Raw genomic sequence first — 24,487 nt, forward strand, 5'->3', positions numbered from 1 at the left:
CTAAAAACAGACTACATGAAGGAAAGGTGACAGCTCAAATGACATAACCAGAGGGATATAACAAAGACAGTCAAATGACTAACTGACATAGTTCGCATATTTTTATGACGTAGAGATGCAGAAGGAATGACAGAGAAGACACATAGTCTGTTGCTCTGAGATAAAGACACACATACATAGTAACATATTGAGCTAAGTGCAGAGCCAAAGCATAGGGCTGTAAAATAGAGGAATGTACACTATTTTTAGTATAGCTGGACACGCTAGAAACTGAGGAGACACATAGTCTGCTGATCTTAGATAATACACAAACAAAAGAATGCATTTAGTTAAGTGCAGGAACAAAGCAAAGGTCTTGTCATCATTATAATCTGACGGAAAGCAGGTATGGGCGTTATTGAGCTGAACAAGCAGGATGCACGGATTGGAATGTAAACTTATTTTACATGTGGGATGGGCTCATATGCAATATGTGGATAAATACTGGAGCCAGGGCTCTGGAAAAGGTGTGGGTCCCGCGGGGCGCTCCGGCTTATGATACTGGTGTATTAAAAGTCTATATTGATTTTCACAGTTCTTGGTTGTGTCATATTTGAACCGATTGGCCACTACAATCAACTAGAAATCTTAGAAAAAACTATTAAAGTCCACCAGAACCCACTGGATTCTCCAACTACATTGAATGAAATACAGGACAAAATACAAACCCTCCAACCCAAAAAGCCTGCGGTGTTGATGGTATCCTAGATTAAATATACAGACCACAAATTCCAATGGGCTATACTTAAACTCTTTAACATCATCCTTAGCTCTGGCATCTTCCCCAATATTTGGAACCCAGGACTGGTCACCCCAATCCACAAAAGTGGAGACAAATTTGACCCAATAATTACCGTGGGATAAGCATTAACAGCAACCTAAGGAAAATCCTCTGCATTATCATTAACAGCAGACTCGTACATTTGCTCAGTGAAAACATACTGAGGACTGAGCAAATGCCAAATGGGCTTTTAACCAAAATACCGTACGACAGACCACGTATTCACCCTGCACACCCTTATTGACAATCAAAGAAACCAAAACAAAAGTCTAGCCTAGCGATTAGAGCGTTGGGCCAGTAACCCAAAGGTTGCTGGATTGAATCCCGAGCTGACAAGAAGAAATCTGTTGTTCTGCCCCTGAACAAGGCATTTAACCCACAGTTTCCTGGCACGCCATCATTGTAAATAAGAATTTGTTCTTAACTTCTCTAGGATAGGGGGCAGCATTCAGAATTTTGGATGAAAAGCATGCCCAAAAAGCATGCTCAAATTCAATTGCCCGCTACTCATCCCCAGAAGATAAGATATGCATATTATTAGATTTGGATAGATTTGAGATTTTTGAGGTCACTCTCTTTTCAATGGGCTTTCATTGGGAATCCAGATTTCTAAGGGACCTTCTTGCAGTTCCTAACGCTTCCACTGGATGTCAACAGTCTTTAGAAATTGGTTGTCATTTTCCCTTTGTGTAAGGAAGAAGTAACACTGTTCAGAACGAGGCTAGAGTGAAGAGGACTCTTTGTTAGAGTCGCGTGACCTGAAAGCTACAGTTTGTTTTCCTCCTGTATTGAACACAGATCATCCCGTCTTCAATTGTATCAATGATTTACGTTAAAAAATACCTAAAGTTGTATTATAAAAGTAGTTTGAAATGTTTTGGCAAAGGTTTCAGGTAACTTTTGAGATATTTTGTAGTCACGTAGCGCAAGTTGGAACCGGTGTTTTTCTGGATCAAACGCGCCAAATAAATAGACATTTTGGATATATATGGACGAAATTAATCGAACAAAAGGACCATTTGTGATGTTTATGGGACATATTGGAGTGCCAACAAAAGAAGCTTGTCAAAGGTAAGGCATGAATTATATCTTTATTTCTGCGTTTTGTGTCGCGCCTGGAGGGTTGAAATATGCTTGTCAGTGTTTGTTTACTGTTGTGCTATCAGATAATAGCATCGTTTGCTTTCGCCGAAAAGCCTTTTTGAAATCTGACATGTTGGCTGGATTCACAACAAGTGTAGCTTTAATTTGGCATCTTACATGTGTGATTTCATGAAAGTTTGATTTTTATAGTAATTTATTTGAATTTGGCACTCTGCATTTTCTCCTCCAGGAGAGGTAAACTGACTTGCCTAGTTTTCAAAAAAGCTTTTGACTCATTTTGGCATGAGGGTCTGCAATACAAATGGATGGGAAGTGGCGTTGACAAACATACAACATTATAAAATCCATGTACACATACATCAAGTGTGTGCTTAAAATTGTCAAACAACACACACATTTCTTTCCAAAGGGCCGTGGGGTGAGACAGGGATGCAGCTTAAGCCCCACCCTCTTCAACATACATATCAATGAAGGGAACTACAACAGTCTGCAGCACCCGAGCCTTCTATAACATCAAAAATAACATGAAATTCAACATACTAATTAGGATCTGGCAAAAAAAACACTTGAATCAGTTACAGAACTCATTACCCTTCACCAACCAAAAATTCACAAAATGGGACAAACACAAAAATGAGACTCTGCATGCAGAATTCTGCCAAGAATATCCTTGGTGTACAACGTAAACCAAAAAATAATGAATGCAGAGCAGAATTAGGGCGATACCAGCTAATTATCAAAATCCAGAAGAGAGACGTTAAATTCTACAACCTCCTAAAAGGAAGCGATTCCCAAACCTTCCATTACAAAGCCATCACCTAAAGAGAGAGGGAACCTGGAGAAGTCCCCTAAGCAAGTTGGTCCTGGGGCTCTGTTCACAAACACAAACAGACCCCACAGAGCCCCAGGACAGTAACACAATTAGACCCAACCAAATCAAAAGAAAACTAAAAGATAATTACTTGACACATTGGAAAGAATTAACAAACAAAAAGGGAAAGAGCAAACTAGGTAAGTAATGGGTAAACAGGAGTACAGTAATACCTTCTCACCCCCAAACTTAGATGCAAGTGGCTGTTGACTGGTTGTCATAGATGCACCAATTTGTGAGCATAGCCTTGCTCTGGATAAGGCAGACTGCTAAAAGACTTAAATGTTAAATGTAAATGTAAAAACAGAGCAAACTAGAATGCTATTTGGCCCTAAACAGAGAGTACAGCAGAATACCTGACCACTGTGACTGACCCAAACTTAAGGAAAGCTTTGACTATGTACAGACTCAGTGAGCATAGCCTTGCTATTGAGAAAGGCAGACCTGGCTCTCAAGAGAAGACATAACTGGTCTAATAGGTCTATAGATACTGGTCTAACTGGTCTATAGATACTGGTCTAACAGGTCTATAGATACTGGTCTAACAGGTCTATAGATACTGGTCTGGTCTAACAGGTCTATAGATACTGGTCGAACAGGTCTATGGATACTGGTCTAACAGGTCTATAGATACTGGTCTAAATATACTGGTCTAACTGGTCTATAGATACTGGATACTGGTCTAACAGGTCTATAGATACTGGTCTATAGACACTGGTCTAACAGGTCTATAGATACTGGTCTAACATGTCTATAGATACTGGTCTAACAGGTCTATAGATACTGGTCTAACTGGTCTATAGATACTGGTCTAACAGGTCTATAGATACTGGTCTAACAGGTCTATAGATACTGGTCTAACAGGTCTATAGATACTGGTCTGGTCTAACAGGTCTATAGATTCTGGTCTAACTGGTCTATAGATACTGGTCTAACAGGTCTATAGATACTGGTCTAACAGGTCTATAGATACTGGTCTAACAGGTCTATAGATACTGGTCTAACTGGTCTATAGATACTGGTCTAACTGGTCTATAGATACTGGTCTATAGATACTGGTCTAACAGGTCTATAGATACTGGTCTAACAGGTCTATAGATACTGGTCTAACAGGTCTATAGATACTGGTCTAACAGGTCTATAGACACTGGTCTAACAGGTCTATAGATACTGGTCTAACAGGTCTATAGATACTGGTCTAAATATACTGGTCTAACTGGTCTATAGATACTGGTCTAACAGGTCTATAGATACTGGTCTAACTGGTCTATAGATACTGGTCTAATTGGTCTATAGATACTGGTCTAACAGGTCTATAGATACTGGTCTAACAGGTCTATAGATACTGGTCTATAGACACTGGTCTAACAGGTCTATAGATACTGGTCTAACTGGTCTATAGATAATGGTCTAACAGGTCTATAGATTCTGGTCTATAGATACTGGTCTAACAGGTCTATAGATACTGGTCTAACAGGTCTATAGACACTGGTCTAACAGGTCTATAGATACTGGTCTAACAGGTCTATAGATACTGGTCTATAGATACTGGTCTAACAGGTCTATAGATACTGGTCTAACTGGTCTATAGATACTGGTCTAACTGGTCTATAGATACTGGTTTATAGATGGTCTAACAGGTCTATAGATACTGGTCTAACAGGTCTATAGATACTGGTCTAACTGGTCTATAGATACTGGTCTAGCTGGTCTATAGACACTGGTCTAACAGGTCTATAGACACTGGTCTAACAGGTCTATAGACACTGAAGGCTATCGTAATAAAGTGGACGTACAGAACAGACGTTGAAGAAATACAATGGTAGAACCAGAGGTAATACTCAGTTCATTCATTTTATTTTGCTCTGGGCATTGAGATACAACCACAAATACAAAGATGATACAGCCACAAAGATGACAAGAGCAGAAGAGACCAGAACAGACCATTCAGAGATACAGCCAGTAAGTCTTCCTGCCTCTCTCTCTGCCTGTCAGTCTTTCTTCCTGTCTGTCTGCCTCTCTCTGCCAGTCTGTTTTTCTTCCTGCCTGTCTCTTTACCATGCTGTCTTCCTGTATGTCTATCTGTCATCCTGTCTGCCTGTCTGTCTATCTAGTCAACCACACAACAACACTGCAGGGTAACAGAGAGAGATCACTACTAGATTAATGACTCATATCTAACTGATATCTAATATCTAAATGAGTAAATCAAAACAGAGCACTTCAATCCATAAAGAATGAAATCAATATACTGCAGAATGTGGTCTCTCTCTACATGAGCAGCAGCAAGGACTACTAACTGTTAAACTGCAGTATGGAGAGATTAAGATAATGGCAGCAGCTAGGACTACTAACTGTTAAACTGCAGTATGGGGATATTAAGATCATGGCAGCAGCAAGGACTACTAACTGTTAAACTGCAGTATGGGGATATTAAGATAATGGCAGCAGCGAGGACTACTAACTGTTAAACTGCAGTATGGAGAGATTAAGATAATGGCAGCAGCTAGGACTAGTAACTGTTAAACTGCAGTATGGGGATATTAAGATCATGGCAGCAAGGACTACTAACTGTTAAACTGCAGTATGGGGATATTAAGATAATGGCAGCAGCTAGGACTACTAACTGTTAAACTGCAGTATGGAGAGATTAAGATAATGGCAGCAGCTAGGACTACCAACTGTTAAACTGCAGTATGGGGATATTAAGATAATGGCAGCAGCAAGGACTACTAACTGTTAAACTGCAGTATGGGGATATTAAGATAATGGCAGCAGCTAGGACTACTAACTGTTAAACTGCAGTATGGGGATATTAAGATAATGGCAGCAGCTAGGACTACTAACTGTTAAACTGCAGTATGGAGAGATTAAGATAATGGCAGCAGCTAGGACTACTAACTGTTAAACTGCAGTATGGGGATATTAAGATAATGGCAGCAGCTAGGACTACTAACTGTTAAACTGCAGTATGGGGATATTAAGATAATGGCAGCAGCTAGGACTACTAACTGTTAAACTGCAGTATGGAGAGATTAAGATAATGGCAGCAGCTAGGACTAGTAACTGTTAAACTGCAGTATGGGGATATTAAGATAATGGCAGCAGCTAGGACTAGTAACTGTTAAACTGCAGTATGGAGAGATTAAGATATTGCTTAGGATAATATAGAGAAATCGTAATTGCGTCTTTTTGTAGGCACTCACTCCGCCATGGTTTGTTGGACAAAACCTATGGGAAAATGAATGTTTTTGTAGGGTTTTTGGATAAACAGGGAAATAAGATCTGTGGTAAACAAAGGCTCAGGAGATCGTACGTTTTGTTCCATGAGATCATCTTCACCAGCTAACATCACTTCTTGTGATGCCTTGAAGCATTTATGTAATAAAAAAACACACAACATAAAGTTTAATAAAAGTCATGTTAACTGACTGATATTATATCATAAAACACAACATATAAGACCTCCTAAGCCTGTGTTAACCTTAGACCTTTTATTTTCTGCCTTCATTCCAAAACCCCATTCTTTCCTTATTCATTTTCCCCATAGGAACGGCTGGACAAACCAGAGGCAAATCATTTCCTGTTGTTTGGACTACAAGCTGGGGAGCTGTATAGGAGACTAATGCTGATGGGACTGAGTAGTGGGAAATATAACATTAGATACGATATATCTATACTGCCATGATATAAACAATTTAAAAAAAGCAATTATATAAACTAAGCATTTGGAAGCATATGTGGTGTTTGTAACCAAATGTTGTTGATTCTGAATTTGTTATTAATCCCATTGAATTAAAGCATAAATATATAAAATGTGCAAACACGCATAAAATATAGATTCTCCACAACGTTTGATCTTTAAAATATTCCTGTAGGGTAAACTATTAAGAATATTGCCATAGAAAACCCTGTCTGTCTGTCATCCTGTCTGTACTGTACTAATAACATAGTCACATGCCATCACTATGGTGGGGACAGCTCTGACAGAAAACATCCATATAGTAGAAAGAACAAACAAAACCAAAATGATTGAAGAAGTGCCATACTGTAGAAAATAAAAGGATTTTCTTGTTAAGTCCAAAGGATCAGCCTTCCTCTTCTTCACTCATCTTCACTTCTGCTCTCCTCAGACTGATTCTGCAGAGGAAGACAACACTATGAGGTCATCAACAGTGGACCTGCTGGGCTGAGACTTCACCAGACCACAGGAATTAACAACCTAACAACCAACTCTAGAATAGCTCAGAGAACAAAGATAAGAGAGAAGAGGAGAGAGAAGCATAACTTACCTTTTCCTCCTGAACTGCAGAAGAGCAGAGAAAGAGAGAAAGAGAGAAATGGAGAGAAAGAAAGAGAGAGAGAGACATGAGTGGAGAGAGAGAAACATGGGGATGGAGAGACATGGAGAGATATAAACATGGGGATGGAGAGAGACATGGAGAGAGATAGATACATGGGGATGGAGAGAGAGAGAAACATGTGGATGGAGAGAGACATGGAGAGAGAGAGAAACATGGGGATGGAGAGAGACATGGAGAGAGAGAGAAACATGGGGATGGAGAGAGACATGGAGAGAGATAGAAACATGGGGATGGAGAGAGACATGGAGAGAGAGAGAAACATGGGGATGGAGAGAGACATGGAGAGAGATAGAAACATGGGGATGGAGAGAGACATGGAGAGAGAGAGAAACATGGGGATGGAGAGAGACATGGAGAGAGAGAGAAACATGGGGATGGAGAGAGACATGGAGAGAGAAACATGGGGATGGAGAGAGACATGGAGAGAGATAGAAACATGGGGATGGAGAGAGACATGGAGAGAGATAGAAACATGGGGATGGAGAGAGACATGGAGAGAGAGAGAAACATGGGGATGGAGAGAGACATGGAGAGAGAGAGAAACATGGGGATGGAGAGACATGGAGAGAGAGAGAAACATGGGGATGGAGAGAGACATGGAGAGAGATAGAAACATGGGGATGGAGAGAGACATGGAGAGAGAGAGAAACATGGGGATGGAGAGAGACATGGAGAGAGAGAAAACATGGGGATGGAGAGAGACATGGAGAGAGAGAAACATGGGGATGGAGAGAGACATGGAGAGAGAGAGAAACATGGGGATGGAGAGAGACATGGAGAGATAGAAACATGGGGATGGAGAGAGACATGGAGAGAGAGAAAACATGGGGATGGAGAGAGACATGGAGAGAGAGAGAAACATGGGGATGGAGAGAGACATGGAGAGAGATAGAAACATGGGGATGGAGAGACATGGAGAGAGAGAGAAACATGGGGATGGAGAGAGAGAGAAAAACATGGGGATGGAGAGAGACATGGAGAGAGAGAAAACATGGGGATGGAGAGAGACATGGAGGAGAGAGAGAAAACATGGGGATGGAGAGAGACATGGAGAGAGATAGAAACATGGGGATGGAGAGAGACATGGAGAGAGACATAGAAACATGGGGATGGAGAGAGACATGGAGAGAGAGAGAAACATGGGGATGGAGAGACATGGAGAGAGAGAGAAACATGGGGATGGAGAGACATGGAGAGAGAGAGAAACATGGGGATGGAGAGAGACATGGAGAGAGAGAGAAACATGGGGATGGAGAGAGACATGGAGAGAGAGAGAAACATGGGGATGGAGAGAGACATGGAGAGAGAGAGAAACATGGGGATGGAGAGAGACATGGAGAGAGAGAAGAAACATGGGGATGGAGAGACATGGAGAGAGAGAGAAACATGGGGATGGAGAGAGAGACATGGAGAGAGAGAGAAACATGGGGATGGAGAGACATGGAGAGAGAGAAACATGGGGATGGAGAGAGACATGGAGAGAGAGAGAAACATGGGGATGGAGAGAGACATGGAGAGAGAGAGAAACATGGGGATGGAGAGAGACATGGAGAGAGAGAGAAACATGGGGATGGAGAGACATGGAGAGAGAGAGAAACATGGGGATGGAGAGAGACATGGAGAGAGAGAGAAAACATGGGGATGGAGAGAGACATGGAGAGAGAGAAACATGGGGATGGAGAGACATGGAGAGAGAGAGAAACATGGGGATGGAGAGAGACATGGAGAGAGAGAAACATGGGGATGGAGAGACATGGAGAGATAGAAACATGGGGATGGAGAGAGACATGGAGAGAGAGAGAAACATGGGGATGGAGAGAGACATGGAGAGAGAGAGAAACATGGGGATGGAGAGACATAGAAACATGGGGATGGAGAGAGACATGGAGAAAACATGGGGATGGAGAGAGACATGGAGAGAGATAGAAACATGGGGATGGAGAGAGACATGGAGAGAGATAGGAACATGGGGATGGAGAGAGACATGGAGAGAGAGAAACATGGGGATGATGGACATGGAGAGAGAGAAACATGGGGATGAGAGAGAGAGAGAAACATGGGGATGGAGAGACATGGAGAGAGAAAACATGGGGATGGAAGAGACATGGGAGAGAGAGAAACATGGGGATGGAGAGAGACATGGAGAGAGAGAAACATGGGGATGGAGAGAGACATGGAGAGAGAGAGAAAACATGGGGATGGAGAGAGACATGGAGAGAGATAGAAACATGGGGATGGAGAGAGACATGGAGAGAGAGAGAAACATGGGGATGGAGAGAGACATGGAGAGAGAGAAACATGGGGATGGAGAGAGACATGGAGAGAGAGAAACATGGGGATGGAGAGAGACATGGAGAGAAATGGGGATGGAGAGAAACAGAAACATGGGGATGGAGAGAGACATGGAGAGAGATAGAAACATGGGGATGGAGAGACATGGAGAGAGATAGAAACATGGGGATGGAGAGAGACATGGAGAGAGATAGAAACATGGGGATGGAGAGAGACATGGAGAGATAGAAACATGGGGATGGAGAGAGACATGGAGAGAGATAGAAACATGGGGATGGAGAGAGACATGGAGAGAGAAGAAACATGGGGATGGAGAGAGACATGGAGAGAGAGAAACATGGGGATGGAGAGACATGGAGAGAGAGAAAACATGGGGATGGAGAGAGACATGGAGAGAGAGAGAAACATGGGGATGGAGAGAGACATGAGAGAGAGAAACATGGGGATGGAGAGAGACATGGAGAGAGAGAAACATGGGGATGGAGAGAGACATGGAGAGAGATAGAAACATGGGGATGGAGAGAGACATGGAGAGAGAGAACATGGGGATGGAGAGAGACATGGAGAGAGATAGAAACATGGGGATGGAGAGAGACATGGAGAGAGATAAACATGGGGATGGAGAGAGACATGGAGAGATAGAAACATGGGGATGGAGAGAGACATGGAGAGAGACATGGAGAGAACATGGGGATGGAGAGAGACATGGAGAGAGATAGAAACATGGGATGGAGAGAGACATGGAGAGAGATAGAAACATGGGGATGGAGAGAGACATGGAGAGAGAGAGAAACATGGAGAGAGAGAGAGAGAACATGGGGATGGAGAGAGACAGAAACATGGGGATGGAGAGAGACATGGAGAGAGAGAAAAACATGGGGATGGAGAGAGACATGGAGAGATAGAAAACATGAGGATGGAGAGAGACATGGAGAGAGAGAAACATGGGGATGGAGAGAGACATGGAGAGAGAGAAAAACATGGGGATGGAGAGAGACATGGAGAGAGAGAGAAACATGGGGATGGAGAGAGACATGGAGAGAGAGAAACATGGGGATGGAGAGAGACATGGAGAGAGATAGAAACATGGGGATGGAGAGACATGGAGAGAGAGAGAAACATGGGGATGGAGAGAGACATGGAGAGAGAGAGAAACATGGGGATGGAGAGAGACATGGAGAGAGATAGAAACATGGGGATGGAGAGAGACATGGAGAGAGAGAGAAACATGGGGATGGAGAGAGACATGGAGAGAGAGAGAAACATGGGGATGGAGAGAGACATGGAGAGAGAGAAACATGGGGATGGAGAGACATGGAGAGAGAGAAACATGGGGATGGAGAGAGACATGGAGAGAGAGAGAAACATGGGGATGGAGAGAGACATGGAGAGAGAGAGAAAACATGGGGATGGAGAGAGACATGGAGAGAGAAAACATGGGGATGGAGAGAGACATGGAGAGAGAAGAAACATGGGGATGGAGAGAGACATGGAGAGAGAGAAACATGGGGATGGAGAGAGAAACATGGGGATGGAGAGAGACATGGAGAGAGAGAGAAACATGGGGATGGAGAGAGACATGGAGAGAGAGAAACATGGGGATGGAGAGACATGGAGAGAGAGAAACATGGGGATGGAGAGAGACATGGAGAGAGATAGAAACATGGGGATGGAGAGAGACATGGAGAGAGAGAGAAACATGGGGATGGAGAGAGACATGGAGAGAGAGAAACATGGGGATGGAGAGAGGAGAGAGAGAAACATGGGGATGGAGAGAGACATGGAGAGAACATGGGGATGGAGAGACATGGAGAGAGATAGAAACATGGGGATGGAGAGACATGGAGAGAGAGAAACATGGGGATGGAGAGAGAGAGAAACATGGGGATGGAGAGAGACATGGAGAGAGATAGAAACATGGGGATGGAGAGAGACATGGAGAGAGAAGAAACATGGGGATGGAGAGAGACATGGAGAGAGATAGAAACATGGGGATGGAGAGACATGGAGAGAGAGAAACATGGGGATGGAGAGAGACATGGAGAGAGAAAACATGGGGATGGAGAGAGACATGGAGAGAGAGAAACATGGGGATGGAGAGAGACATGGAGAGAGAGAAACATGGGGATGGAGAGAGACATGGAGAGAGAGAAACATGGGGATGGAGAGAGACATGGAGAGAGAAACATGGGGATGGAGAGAGACATGGAGAGAGAGAAACATGGGGATGGAGAGAGACATGGAGAGAGAAAACATGGGGATGGAGAGAGACATGGAGAGAGAGAGAAACATGGGGATGGAGAGAGACATGGAGAGAGAGAAACAGGGGGATGGAGAGAGACATGGAGAGAGAGAAACATGGGGATGGAGAGAGACATGGAGAGAGAGAGAAACATGGGGATGGAGAGAGACATGGAGAGAGATAGAGAAGATAGAAACATGGGGATGGAGAGAGACATGGAGAGAGATAGAAACATGGGGATGGAGAGACATAGAAACATGGGGATGGAGAGAGACATGGAGAGAGAGAAACATGGGGATGGAGAGAGACATGGAGAGAGATAGAAACATGGGGATGGAGAGAGACATGGAGAGAGAAACATGGGGATGGAGAGAGACATGGAGAGAGAGAGAAACATGGGGATGGAGAGAGACATGGAGAGAGAGAGAAACATGGGGATGGAGAGAGACATGGAGAGAGAGAGAAACATGGGGATGGAGAGACATGGAGAGAGATAGAAACATGGGGATGGAGAGAGACATGGAGAGAGAGAGAAACATGGGGATGGAGAGAGACATGGAGAGAGATAGAAACATGGGGATGGAGAGAGACATGGAGAGAGATAGAAACATGGGGATGGAGAGAGACATGGAGAGAGATAGAAACATGGGGATGGAGAGAGACATGGAGAGAGATAGAAACATGGGGATGGAGAGAGACATGGAGAGAGAGAGAGAAACATGGGGATGGAGAGAGACATGGAGAGAGATAGAAACATGGGGATGGAGAGAGACATGGAGAGAGAGAGAAACATGGGGATGGAGAGAGACATGGAGAGAAGAAAACATGGGGATGGAGAGACATGGAGAGACATAGAAACATGGGGATGGAGAGAGACATGGAGAGAGAGAAAACATGGGGATGGAGAGAGACATGGAGAGAGAAAACATGGGGATGGAGAGAGACATGGAGAGAGAGAGAAACATGGGGATGGAGAGAGACATGGAGAGAGATAGAAACATGGGGATGGAGAGAGACATGGAGAGAGAGAGAAACATGGGGATGGAGAGAGACATAGAAACATGGGGATGGAGAGAGACATGGAGAGAGAGAGAAACATGGGGATGGAGAGAGACATGGAGAGAGATAGAAACATGGGGATGGAGAGAGACATGGAGAGAGAGAAACATGGGGATGGAGAGAGACATGGAGAGAGAGAGAAACATGGGGATGGAGAGAGACATGGAGAGAGAGAGAAACATGGGGATGGAGAGAGACATGGAGAGAGAGAAACATGGGGATGGAGAGAGACATGGAGAGAGAGAGAAACATGGGGATGGAGAGAGACATGGAGAGAGAGAGAAACATGGGGATGGAGAGAGACATGGAGAGAGATAGAAACATGGGGATGGAGAGAGACATGGAGAGAGAGAGAAACATGGGGATGGAGAGAGACATGGAGAGAGAGAAACATGGGGATGGAGAGACATGGAGAGAGAGAAACATGGGGATGGAGAGACATGGAGAGAGAAACATGGGGATGGAGAGAGACATGGAGAGAGAGAGAAACATGGGGATGGAGAGAGACATGGAGAGAGAGAAACATGGGGATGGAGAGAGACATGGAGAGAGATAGAAACATGGGGATGGAGAGAGACATGGAGAGAGATAGAAACATGGGGATGGAGAGAGACATGGAGAGAGAGAGAAACATGGGGATGGAGAGAGACATGGAGAGAGAGAGAAACATGGGGATGGAGAGAGACATGGAGAGAGAGAGAAACATGGGGATGGAGAGAGACATGGAGAGAGAGAAACATGGGGATGGAGAGAGACATGGAGAGAGAGAAACATGGGGATGGAGAGAGACATGGAGAGAGAGAGAGAAACATGGGGATGGAGAGAGACATGGAGAGAGAGAGAAACATGGGGATGGAGAGAGACATGGAGAGAGATAGAAACATGGGGATGGAGAGAGACATGGAGAGAGAGAAACATGGGGATGGAGAGAGACATGGAGAGAGAGAAACATGGGGATGGAGAGAGACATGGAGAGAGAGAGAAACATGGGGATGGAGAGAGACATGGAGAGAGAGAGAAACATGGGGATGGAGAGAGACATGGAGAGAGAAAACATGGGGATGGAGAGAGACATGGAGAGAGAGAAACATGGGGATGGAGAGAGACATGGAGAGAGAGAGAAACATGGGGATGGAGAGAGACATGGAGAGAGAGAGAAACATGGGGATGGAGAGAGACATGGAGAGAGATAGAAACATGGGGATGGGGAGACATGGAGAGAGAGAAAACATGGGGATGGAGAGAGAGATGGAGAGAGAGAAACATGGGGATGGAGAGAGACATGGAGAGAGAGAGAAACATGGGGATGGAGAGAGACATGGAGAGATAGAAACATGGGGATGGAGAGAGAGAGAAACATGGGGATGGAGAGAGACATGGAGAGAGAGAAACATGGGGATGGAGAGAGACATGGAGAGAGAGAGAAACATGGGGATGGAGAGAGACATGGAGAGAGATAGAAACATGGGGATGGAGAGAGACATGGAGAGAGAGAAACATGGGGATGGAGAGAGACATGGAGAGAGAGAGAAACATGGGGATGGAGAGAGACATGGAGAGAGAGAGAAACATGGGGATGGAGAGAGACATGGAGAGAGAGAAACATGGGGATGGAGAGAGACATGGAGAGAGATAGAAACATGGGGATGGAGAGAGACATGGAGAGAGAGAAACATGGGGATGGAGAGAGACATGGAGAGAGAGAAACATGGGGATGGAGAGAGACATGGAGAGAGATAGAAACATGGGGATGGAGAGAGACATGGAGAGAGAGAAACATGGGGATGGAGAGACATGGAGAGAGAGAAACATGGGGATGGAGAGAGACATGGAGAGAGAGAAACATGGGGATGGAGAGAGACATGGAGAGAGAGAGAAACATGGGGATGGAGAGAGACATGGAGAGAGAGAAACATGGGGATGGAGAGAGACATGGAGAGAGAGAAACATGGGGATGGAGAGAGACATGGAGAGAGAGAAACATGGGGATGGAGAGAGACATGGAGAGAGAGAGAAACATGGGGATGGAGAGAGACATGGAGAGAGAGAAACATGGGGATGGAGAGAGACATGGAGAGAGATAGAAACATGGGGATGGAGAGAGACATGGAGAGAGAGAAACATGGGGATGGAGAGACATGGAGAGAGATAGAAACATGGGGATGGAGAGAGACATGGAGAGAGAGAAACATGGGGATGGAGAGAGACATGGAGAGAGAGAAACATGGGGATGGAGAGAGACATGGAGAGAGAGAGAAACATGGGGATGGAGAGAGACATGGAGAGAGATAGAAACATGGGGATGGAGAGAGACATGGAGAGAGAGAGAAACATGGGGATGGAGAGACATGGAGAGAGAGAAACATGGGGATGGAGAGAGACATGGAGAGAGAACATGGGGATGGAGAGACATGGAGAGAGATAGAAACATGGGGATGGAGAGAGATAGAAACATGGGGATGGAGAGACATAGAAACATGGGGATGGAGAGAGACATGGAGAGAGAGAAACATGGGGATGGAGAGAGACATGGAGAGAGATAGAAACATGGGGATGGAGAGAGACATGGAGAGAGAGAGAAACATGGGGATGGAGAGAGACATGGAGAGAGATAGAAACATGGGGATGGAGAGAGACATGGAGAGAGAAACATGGGGATGGAGAGAGACATGGAGAGAGAGAGAAACATGGGGATGGAGAGAGACATGGAGAGAGAGAAACATGGGGATGGAGAGAGACATGGAGAGAGAGAGAAACATGGGGATGGAGAGAGACATGGAGAGAGATAGAAACATGGGGATGGAGAGAGACATGGAGAGAGAGAAAGACGGGGAGAGAGAGACATGGAGAGGGGATGGAGAGAGACATGGAGAGAGAGAAACATGGGGATGGAGAGAGACATGGAGAGAGAGAGAAACATGGGGATGGAGAGAGACATGGAGAGAGAGAAACATGGGGATGGAGAGAGACATGGAGAGAGAGAGAAACATGGGGATGGAGAGAGACATGGAGAGAGAGAGAAACATGGGGATGGAGAGAGACATGGAGAGAGAGAGAAACATGGAGAGAGAGAGAAACATGGGGATGGAGAGAGACATGGAGAGAGAGAAACATGGGGATGGAGAGAGACATGGAGAGAGAGAGAAACATGGGGATGGAGAGACATAGAAACATGGGGATGGAGAGAGACATGGAGAGAGACAGAAACATGGGGATGGAGAGAGACATGGAGAGAGATAGAAACATGGGGATGGAGAGAGAGAAACATGGATGGAGAGATAGAGAAGATGGGGATGGAGAGAGACATGGAGAGAGAGAAACATGGGGATGGAGAGAGACATGGAGAGAGATAGAAACATGGGGATGGAGAGAGACATGGAAGAGATAAAACATGGGGATGGAGAGAGACATGGAGAGAGATAGAAACATGGGGATGGAGAGAGACATGGAGAGAGATAGAAACATGGGGATGGAGAGACATAGAAACATGGGGATGGAGAGAGACATGGAGAGAGAGAGAAACATGGGGATGGAGAGAGACATGGAGAAAGATAGAAACATGGGGATGGAGAGACATGGAGAGACATAGAAACATGGGGATGGAGAGAGACATGGAGAGAGAGAGAGAAACATGGGGATGGAGAGAGATAGAAACATGGGGATGGAGAGAGACATGGAGAGAGATAGAAACATGGGGATGGAGAGAGACATGGAGAGAGATAGAAACATGGGGATGGAGAGAGACATGGAGAGAGAGAGAGACATGGGGATGGAGAGAGACATGGAGAGAGAGAAACATGGGGATGGAGAGAGACATGGAGAGAGAGAAACATGGGGATGGAGAGAGACATGGAGAGAGAGAAACATGGGGATGGAGAGAGACATGGAGAGAGATAGAAACATGGGGATGGAGAGAGACATGGAGAGAGATAGAAACATGGGGATGGAGAGAGACATGGAGAGAGATAGAAACATGGGGATGGAGAGAGACATGGAGAGAGATAGAAACATGGGGATGGAGAGAGACATGGAGAGAGATAGAAACATGGGGATGGAGAGAGAGACATGGGGAGAGAGAGAGAAACATGGGGATGGAGAGAGACATGGAGAGAGAGAAACATGGGGATGGAGAGAGACATGGAGAGAGATAGAAACATGGGGATGGAGAGACATGGAGAGAGAGAAACATGGGGATGGAGAGAGACATGGAGAGAGATAAACATGGGGATGGAGAGAGACATGGAGAGAGATAGAAACATGGGGATGGAGAGAGACATGGAGAGAGATAGAAACATGGGGATGGAGAGAGACATGGAGAGAGATAGAAACATGGGGATGGAGAGACATGGAGAGAGAGAAAACATGGGGATGGAGAGACATGGAGAGAGATAGAAACATGGGGATGGAGAGAGACATGGAGAGAGAAACATGGGGATGGAGAGAGACATGGAGAGAGAAACATGGGGATGGAGAGACATGGAGAGAGAGAAACATGGGGATGGAGAGAGACATGGAGAGAGAGAAACATGGGGATGGAGAGAGACATGGAGAGAGAGAAACAGGGGGATGGAGAGAGACATGGAGAGAGATAGAAACATGGGGATGGAGAGAGACATGGAGAGATAGAAACATGGGGATGGAGAGAGACATGGAGAGAGATAGAAACATGGGGATGGAGAGAGACATGGAGAGAGAGAAACATGGGGATGGAGAGACATGGAGAGATAGAAACATGGGGATGGAGAGAGACATGGAGAGAGAGAAACATGGGGATGGAGAGAGACATGGAGAGAGAGAAACATGGGGATGGAGAGAGACATGGAGAGAAAAAACATGGGGATGGAGAGAGACATGGAGAGAGAGAGAAACATGGGGATGGAGAGACATGGAGAAGAGAAAAAACATGGGGATGGAGAGAGACATGGAGAGATATAGAAACATGGGGATGGAGAGAGACATGGAGAGAGATAGAAACATGGGGATGGAGAGAGACATGGAGAGAGATAGAAACATGGGGATGGAGAGACATGGAGAGAGAGAAACATGGGGATGGAGAGAGACATGGAGAGAGATAGAAACATGGGGATGGAGAGAGACATGGAGAGAGAGGATAGAAAAAACATGGGGATGGAGAGAGACATGGAGAGAGAGAGAAACATGGGGATGGAGAGAGACATGGAGAGAATAGAAACATGGGGATGGAGAGAGACATGGAGAGAGAGAAACATGGGGATGGAGAGAGAGAAACATGGGGATGGAGAGAGACATGGAGAGAGATAGAAACATGGGGATGGAGAGAGACATGGAGAGAGAGAAACATGGGGATGGAGAGAGACATGGAGAGAGAGAAACATGGGGATGGAGAGAGACATGGAGAGAGAGAGAAACATGGGGATGGAGAGAGACATGGAGAGAGATAGAAACATGGGGATGGAGAGAGACATGGAGAGAGAGAGAAACATGGGGATGGAGAGAGACATGGAGAGAGAGAAACATGGGGATGGAGAGAGAGACATGGAGATGGAGAGAAACATGGGGATGGAGAGACATGGAGAGATAGAAACATGGGGATGGAGAGAGACATGGAGAGAGAGAAACATGGGGATGGAGAGAGACATGGAGAGAGAGAACATGGGGATGGAGAGAGACATGGAGAGAGAAAAAACATGGGGATGGAGAGAGACATGGAGAGAGAGAGAACATGGGGATGGAGAGACATGGAGAGAGAAACATGGGGATGGAGAGAGACATGGAGAGAGAGAAAACATGGGGATGGAGAGAGAGACATGGAGGGGGACGGAGACATCACGGATGGAGAAACATGGGGATGGAGAGACAGAGAAACAGAAACACGGGGACGGAGGAGAGAGAGAAACATGGGGATGGAGAGAGACATGGAGAGAGAGAAACATGGGGATGGAGAGAGACATGGAGAGAGAGAAACATGGGGATGGAGAGAGACATGGAGAGAGAGAGAAACATGGGGATGGAGAGAGACATGGAGAGAGAGAGAAACATGGGGATGGAGAGAGACATGGAGAGAGAAACATGGGGATGGAGAGACATGGAGAGAGAAAACATGGGGATGGAGAGAGACATGGAGAGAGAGAAAACATGGGGATGGAGAGAGACATGGAGAGAGAGAGAAACATGGGGATGGAGAGAGAAAACATGGATGAGAGATAGAAACATGGGGATGGAGAGAGACATGGAGAGAGAGAGAAACATGGGGATGGAGAGACATGGAGAGAGATAGAAACATGGGGATGGAGAGAGACATGGAAAGAGAGAGAAACATGGGGATGGAGAGAGACATGGAGAGAGAGAAACATGGGGATGGAGAGAGACATGGAGAGAGATAGAAACATGGGGATGGAGAGAGACATGGAGAGAGATAGAAACATGGGATGGAGAGAGACATGAGAGATAGAAACATGGGGATGGAGAGAGACATGGAGAGAGAGAGAAAACATGGGGATGGAGAGATACATGGAGAGAGAGAACATGGGGACGGAGAGAGGAGACATGGAGACGGGGAGAGAGAAACATGGGGGACGGATGGAAAGAGACACGGGGACGGAGAAATCATGGATTGATTACCAGAGAGACATCACGGGGACGGAGAAACATGAGAAACACGGGGACGGAGAGACACGGAGAGAGATGAAACACGGGGACGGAGAGAGACATGGGGACGAGAGAGAAACATGGGGATGGAGAGACATGGAGAGAGATAGAAACATGGGGATGGAGAGAGACATGGAGAGAGAGAGAAACATGGGGATGGAGAGAGACATGGAGAGAGATAGAAACATGGGGATGGAGAGAGACATGGAGAGAGAGAGAAACATGGGGATGGAGAGAGACATGGAGAGAGAGAGAAACATGGGGATGGAGAGAGACATGGAGAGAGATAGAAACATGGGGATGGAGAGAGACATGGAGAGAGATAGAAACATGGGGATGGAGAGAGACATGGAGAGAGAGAGAAACATGGGGATGGAGAGAGATAGAAACATGGGGATGGAGAGAGACATGGAGAGAGAGAGAAACATGGGGATGGAGAGAGACATGGAGAGAGATAGAAACATGGGGATGGAGAGAGACATGGAGAGACATAGAAACATGGGGATGGAGAGACATGGAGAGAGAAGAGAAACATGGGGATGGAGAGACATGGAGAGAGAGAAACATGGGGATGGAGAGAGACATGGAGAGAGAGAAACATGGGGATGGAGAGAGATGGAGAGAGATAGAAACATGGGGACGGAGAGACATGGGAGAGAAACATGGGGATGGAGATCACGGAGAGATAGAAACATGGGGATGGAGAGAGACATGGAGAGAGAGAAACATGGGGATGGAGAGAGACATGGAGAGATAGAAACATGGGACGGAGACATGGAGAGAGAAAACATGGGGATGGAGAGAGACATGGAGAGAGATAGAAACATGGGGATGGAGAGAGACATGGAGAGATAGAAACATGGGGATGAGGAGAGACACGGAGATAGAAACATGGGGACGGAGAGACATGGAGAGAGAGAAACATGGGGATGGAGAGAGACATGGAGAGAGATAGAAACATGGGGACGGAGAGACATGGAGAGAGAGAAACATGGGGATGGAGAGACATGGAGAGAGAGAAACATGGGGATGGAGAGACATGGAGAGAGAAACATGGGGATGGAGAGACATGGAGAGAGATAGAAACATGGGGATGGGAGAGACATGGAGAGAGAGAGAAAAACATGGGGATGGAGAGAGACATGGAGAGAGATAGAAACATGGGGATGGAGAGAGACATGGAGAGAGAAAAACATGGGATGGAGAGAGACATGGAGAGACATAGAAACATGGGGATGGAGAGAGAGATTACATGGAGGAGAGAGAAACATGGGGATGGAGAGAGACACGGGGACGGAAAACATGGGGATGGAGAGAGACATGGAGAGAGAGAAACATGGGGATGGAGAGAGACATGGAGAGAGAGAGAAACATGGGGATGGAGAGAGACATGGAGAGAGATAGAAACATGGGGATGGAGAGAGACATGGAGAGAGATAGAAACATGGGGATGGAGAGAGACATGGAGAGAGATAGAAACATGGGGATGGAGAGAGACATGGAGAGAGAGAAACATGGGGATGGAGAGAGACATGGAGAGAGAGAAACATGGGGATGGAGAGAGACATGGAGAGAGAAACATGGGGATGGAGAGAGACATGGAGAGAGAGAGAAACATGGGGATGGAGAGAGACATGGAGAGAGATAGAAACATGGGGACTGGAGAGAGGAAACATGGAGAGAGACACATGGAGAGAGAGAGAAAACATGGGGATGGAGAGAGACATGGAGAGAGAAAACATGGGGATGGAGAGAGACATGGAGAGAGAGAAACATGGGGATGGAGAGACATGGAGAGATTAGAAACATGGGGATGGAGAGAGACATGGAGAGAGATAGAAACATGGGATGGAGAGAGACATGGAGAGACATAGAAAACATGGGGATGGAGAGAGACATGGAGAGATGAAACATGGGGATGGAGAGAGACATGGAGAGAGATAGAAACATGGGGATGGAGAGAGACATGGAGAGAGATAGAAACATGGGGATGGAGAGAGACATGGAGAGATAGAAACATGGGGATGGAGAGAGACATGGAGAGATAGAAACATGGGGATGGAGAGAGACATGGAGAGAGATAGAAACATGGGGACGGAGAGAGACATGGAGAGAGATTATAAACACGGGGACGGGAGATAGGGATGGAGAGAACATGGGGACGGAGAGAGACATGGAGAGGAGATGAAACACGGGGACGGAGATATATCACGAGACATCAAACACGGGGACGGGAGAGAAACATATATGGGGATGGAGAGAGACATGGAGAGAGAGAGAAACATGGGGAAACACGGGGAGGAGAGACATGGAGAGAGAGAGAAACATGGGGATGGAGAGACATGGAGAGAGAAAACATGGGGATGGAGAGAGACATGGAGAGAGAGAGAAACATGGGGATGGAGAGAGACATGGAGAGAGAGAAACATGGGGATGGAGAGAGACATGGAGAGAGAGAAACATGGGGATGGAGACATCAGAAATTAAAACATGGGGACGGACAGAGACACGAGATATATAGACGGGGACGGAGACATCACGGATTATTATTATTAAATGGGGACGGAGACATCACGGAGAGAGAGAAACATGGGGACGGAGAGAGACATGGAGAGATCACGGAGAAACATGGGGATGGAGAGAGACATGGAGAGAGATAGAAACATGGGGATGGAGAGAGACATGGAGAGAGAAAACATGGGGATGGAGACATGGAGAGAGATAGAAACATGGGGATGGAGAGAGACATGGAGAGAGAAAACATGGGGATGGAGAGAGACATGGAGAGAGATAGAAACATGGGGATGGAGAGAGACATGGAGAGAGATAGAAACATGGGGATGGAGAGAGACATGGAGAGAGAAAACATGGGGATGGAGAGAGACATGAGAGAGAGAAACATGGGATGGAGAGACATGGAGAGAGATAGAAACATGGGGATGGGAGAGACGGAGATAACATGGGGATGGAGAGACATGGAGAGAGAGAGAAACATGGGGATGGAGAGAGACATGGAGAGAGAGAAACATGGGGACGGAGAGACATGGAGAGAGAGAGAAACATGGGGATGGAGAGACATGGAGAGAGAGAAACATGGGGATGGAGAGACATGGAGATAGAAACATGGGGATGGAGAGACATGCAGAGAGAGACACGGAGAGAGAGAAACATGGGGATGGAGAGACATGGAGAAAACATGGGGATGGAGAGAGACATGGAGAGAGATAGAAACATGGGGATGGAGAGAGACATGGAGAGAGAAACATGGGGATGGGAGACATGGAGAGAGACATGGAGAGAGAGAGAGAAACATGGGGACGGAGAGACATGGAGAGAGAGAAACATGGGGATGGAGAGAGACATGGAGAGAAAGAGAAACATGGGGATGGAGAGATCACGGAGATAGAAACACGGGGACGGAGAGAGAGGAGAACATGGGGACGGAGAGAGACATGGAGAGAGGGGACGGGAGATCATTATCAGAAACACGGGGACGGAGAGAGACATGGAGAGAGAGAGAAACATGGGGACGGAGAGACATGGAGAGATAGAAACATGGGGATGGAGAGACATGGAGAGATAGAAAACATGGGGATGGAGAGAGACATGGAGAGAGAGAGAAACATGGGGATGGAGAGAGACATGGAGAGAGATAGAAACATGGGGATGGAGAGAGACATCAGAGAGAGAGAAACATGGGGATGGAGAGAGACATGGAGAGATAGAAACATGGGGATGGAGAGAGACATGGGGGGAGAGAAACATGGAGGAGAGAAACATGGGGGATGGAGAGAGACATGGAGAGAGAGAAACATGGGGATGGAGAGAGACATGGAGAGAGAGAAACATGGGGATGGAGAGAGACATGGAGAGATGGAGAGAACATGGGGATGGAGAGACATGGAGAGAGAGAGAAACATGGGGATGGAGAGAGACATGGAGAGAGAAACATGGGGATGGAGAGAGACATGGAGAGAGATAGAAACATGGGGATGGAGAGAGACATGGAGGAGAGAGAGAAACATGGGGATGGAGAGAGACATGGAGAGAGATAGAAACATGGGGATGGAGAGAGACATGGAGAGAGAGAAAACATGGGGATGGAGAGAGACATGGGGACGGGAGAGAGAGAAACATGGGGATGGAGAGGAGAGAGAAACATGGGGATGGAGAGAGACATGGAGAGAGAGAGACATGGGGACGGAGAGACATAGAAACATGGGGATTTTCACGGGGACGGAGAGACACGGAGAGAGAGAAACATGGGGACGGAGAGACATCACGGAGAGAGAAACACGGGGACGGAGAGAGACATGACGATTAGAGAGGAAATCATGGGGATGGACGAGACATCATAGAGAGAGAAACATGGGGATGGAGAGAGACGGAGAGAGACGGAGAAACATGAGGATGGACGAGATATATCACGACAGAACCACGGGGACGGATGGAGAGAAACATGGGGATGGAGAGAGACATGGGGACGGAGAGACATGGAGAGAGAGAAACATGGGGATGGAGAGAGACATGGAGAGAGAGAAAACATGGGGATGGAGAGAGACATGGAGAGAGAGAGAAACATGGGGATGGAGAGAGACATGGAGAGAGAGAAACATGGGGATGGAGAGAGACATGGAGAGAGAAAACATGGGGATGAGAGAGATAGAAACATGGGGATGGAGAGAGACATGGAGAGAGAGAGGGGGAGAGAGATAGAAACATGGGGATGGAGAGACATGGAGAGAGATAGAAACATGGGGATGGAGAGAGACATGGAGAGAGAGAAACATGGGGATGGAGAGAGACATGGAGAGAGAGAGAAACATGGGGATGGAGAGAGAGAGAAACATGGGGATGGAGAGAGAGAGAAACATGGGGATGGAGAGAGACATGGAGAGAGAGAAACATGGGGATGGAGAGAGACATCAGAAGAAAACATGGGGATGGAGAGAGACATGGAGAGAGAGAGAAACATGGGGATGGAGAGAGACATGGAGAGAGATAGAAACATGGGGATGGAGAGATGGAGAGAGATAGAAACATGGGGATGGAGAGAGACATGGAGAGAGAGAAACATGGGGATGGAGAGAGACATGGAGAGAGAGGAG

At 46.3% G+C, this 24,487-nt stretch overlaps 1 protein-coding gene and 1 long non-coding RNA gene across 6 annotated transcripts in view; one reads left to right on the plus strand and one right to left on the minus strand.

Annotated features, from left to right (window-relative positions):
• The first annotated feature begins 3,261 nt into the window (after positions 1-3,261).
• Positions 3,262-4,582, plus strand: LOC127911894 (uncharacterized). 5 transcript variants are annotated; one of them, XR_008079798.1, is made up of 6 exons: positions 3,262-3,320; positions 3,372-3,567; positions 3,614-3,733; positions 4,038-4,189; positions 4,296-4,355; positions 4,436-4,582. It is a non-coding gene; the product is annotated as an uncharacterized LOC127911894 (long non-coding RNA). The 5 variants fall into 5 exon arrangements; XR_008079795.1 differs by lacking the exon at positions 3,372-3,567 and having other exon boundaries at positions 3,263-3,343; positions 3,568-3,733; XR_008079796.1 differs by lacking the exon at positions 3,372-3,567 and having other exon boundaries at positions 3,263-3,343; positions 3,568-3,733; positions 4,296-4,318.
• A 19-nt stretch (positions 4,583-4,601) lies between these two features.
• Positions 4,602-24,487, minus strand: part of smarca2 (SWI/SNF related, matrix associated, actin dependent regulator of chromatin, subfamily a, member 2) — a 214,611-nt gene continuing 194,725 nt past the window's right edge. Inside the window, exon 35 of the mRNA XM_052479896.1 lies at positions 4,602-6,935. Within this exon, the coding sequence (XP_052335856.1) occupies positions 6,900-6,935 (36 nt within the window). The 3' untranslated portion in view covers positions 4,602-6,899. The remainder of the gene's footprint in view (positions 6,936-24,487) is intronic.

Source organism: Oncorhynchus keta, chromosome 25, assembly GCF_023373465.1.
Source record: "Oncorhynchus keta strain PuntledgeMale-10-30-2019 chromosome 25, Oket_V2, whole genome shotgun sequence".
Classification (NCBI taxonomy): Eukaryota; Metazoa; Chordata; class Actinopteri; order Salmoniformes; family Salmonidae; genus Oncorhynchus; species Oncorhynchus keta.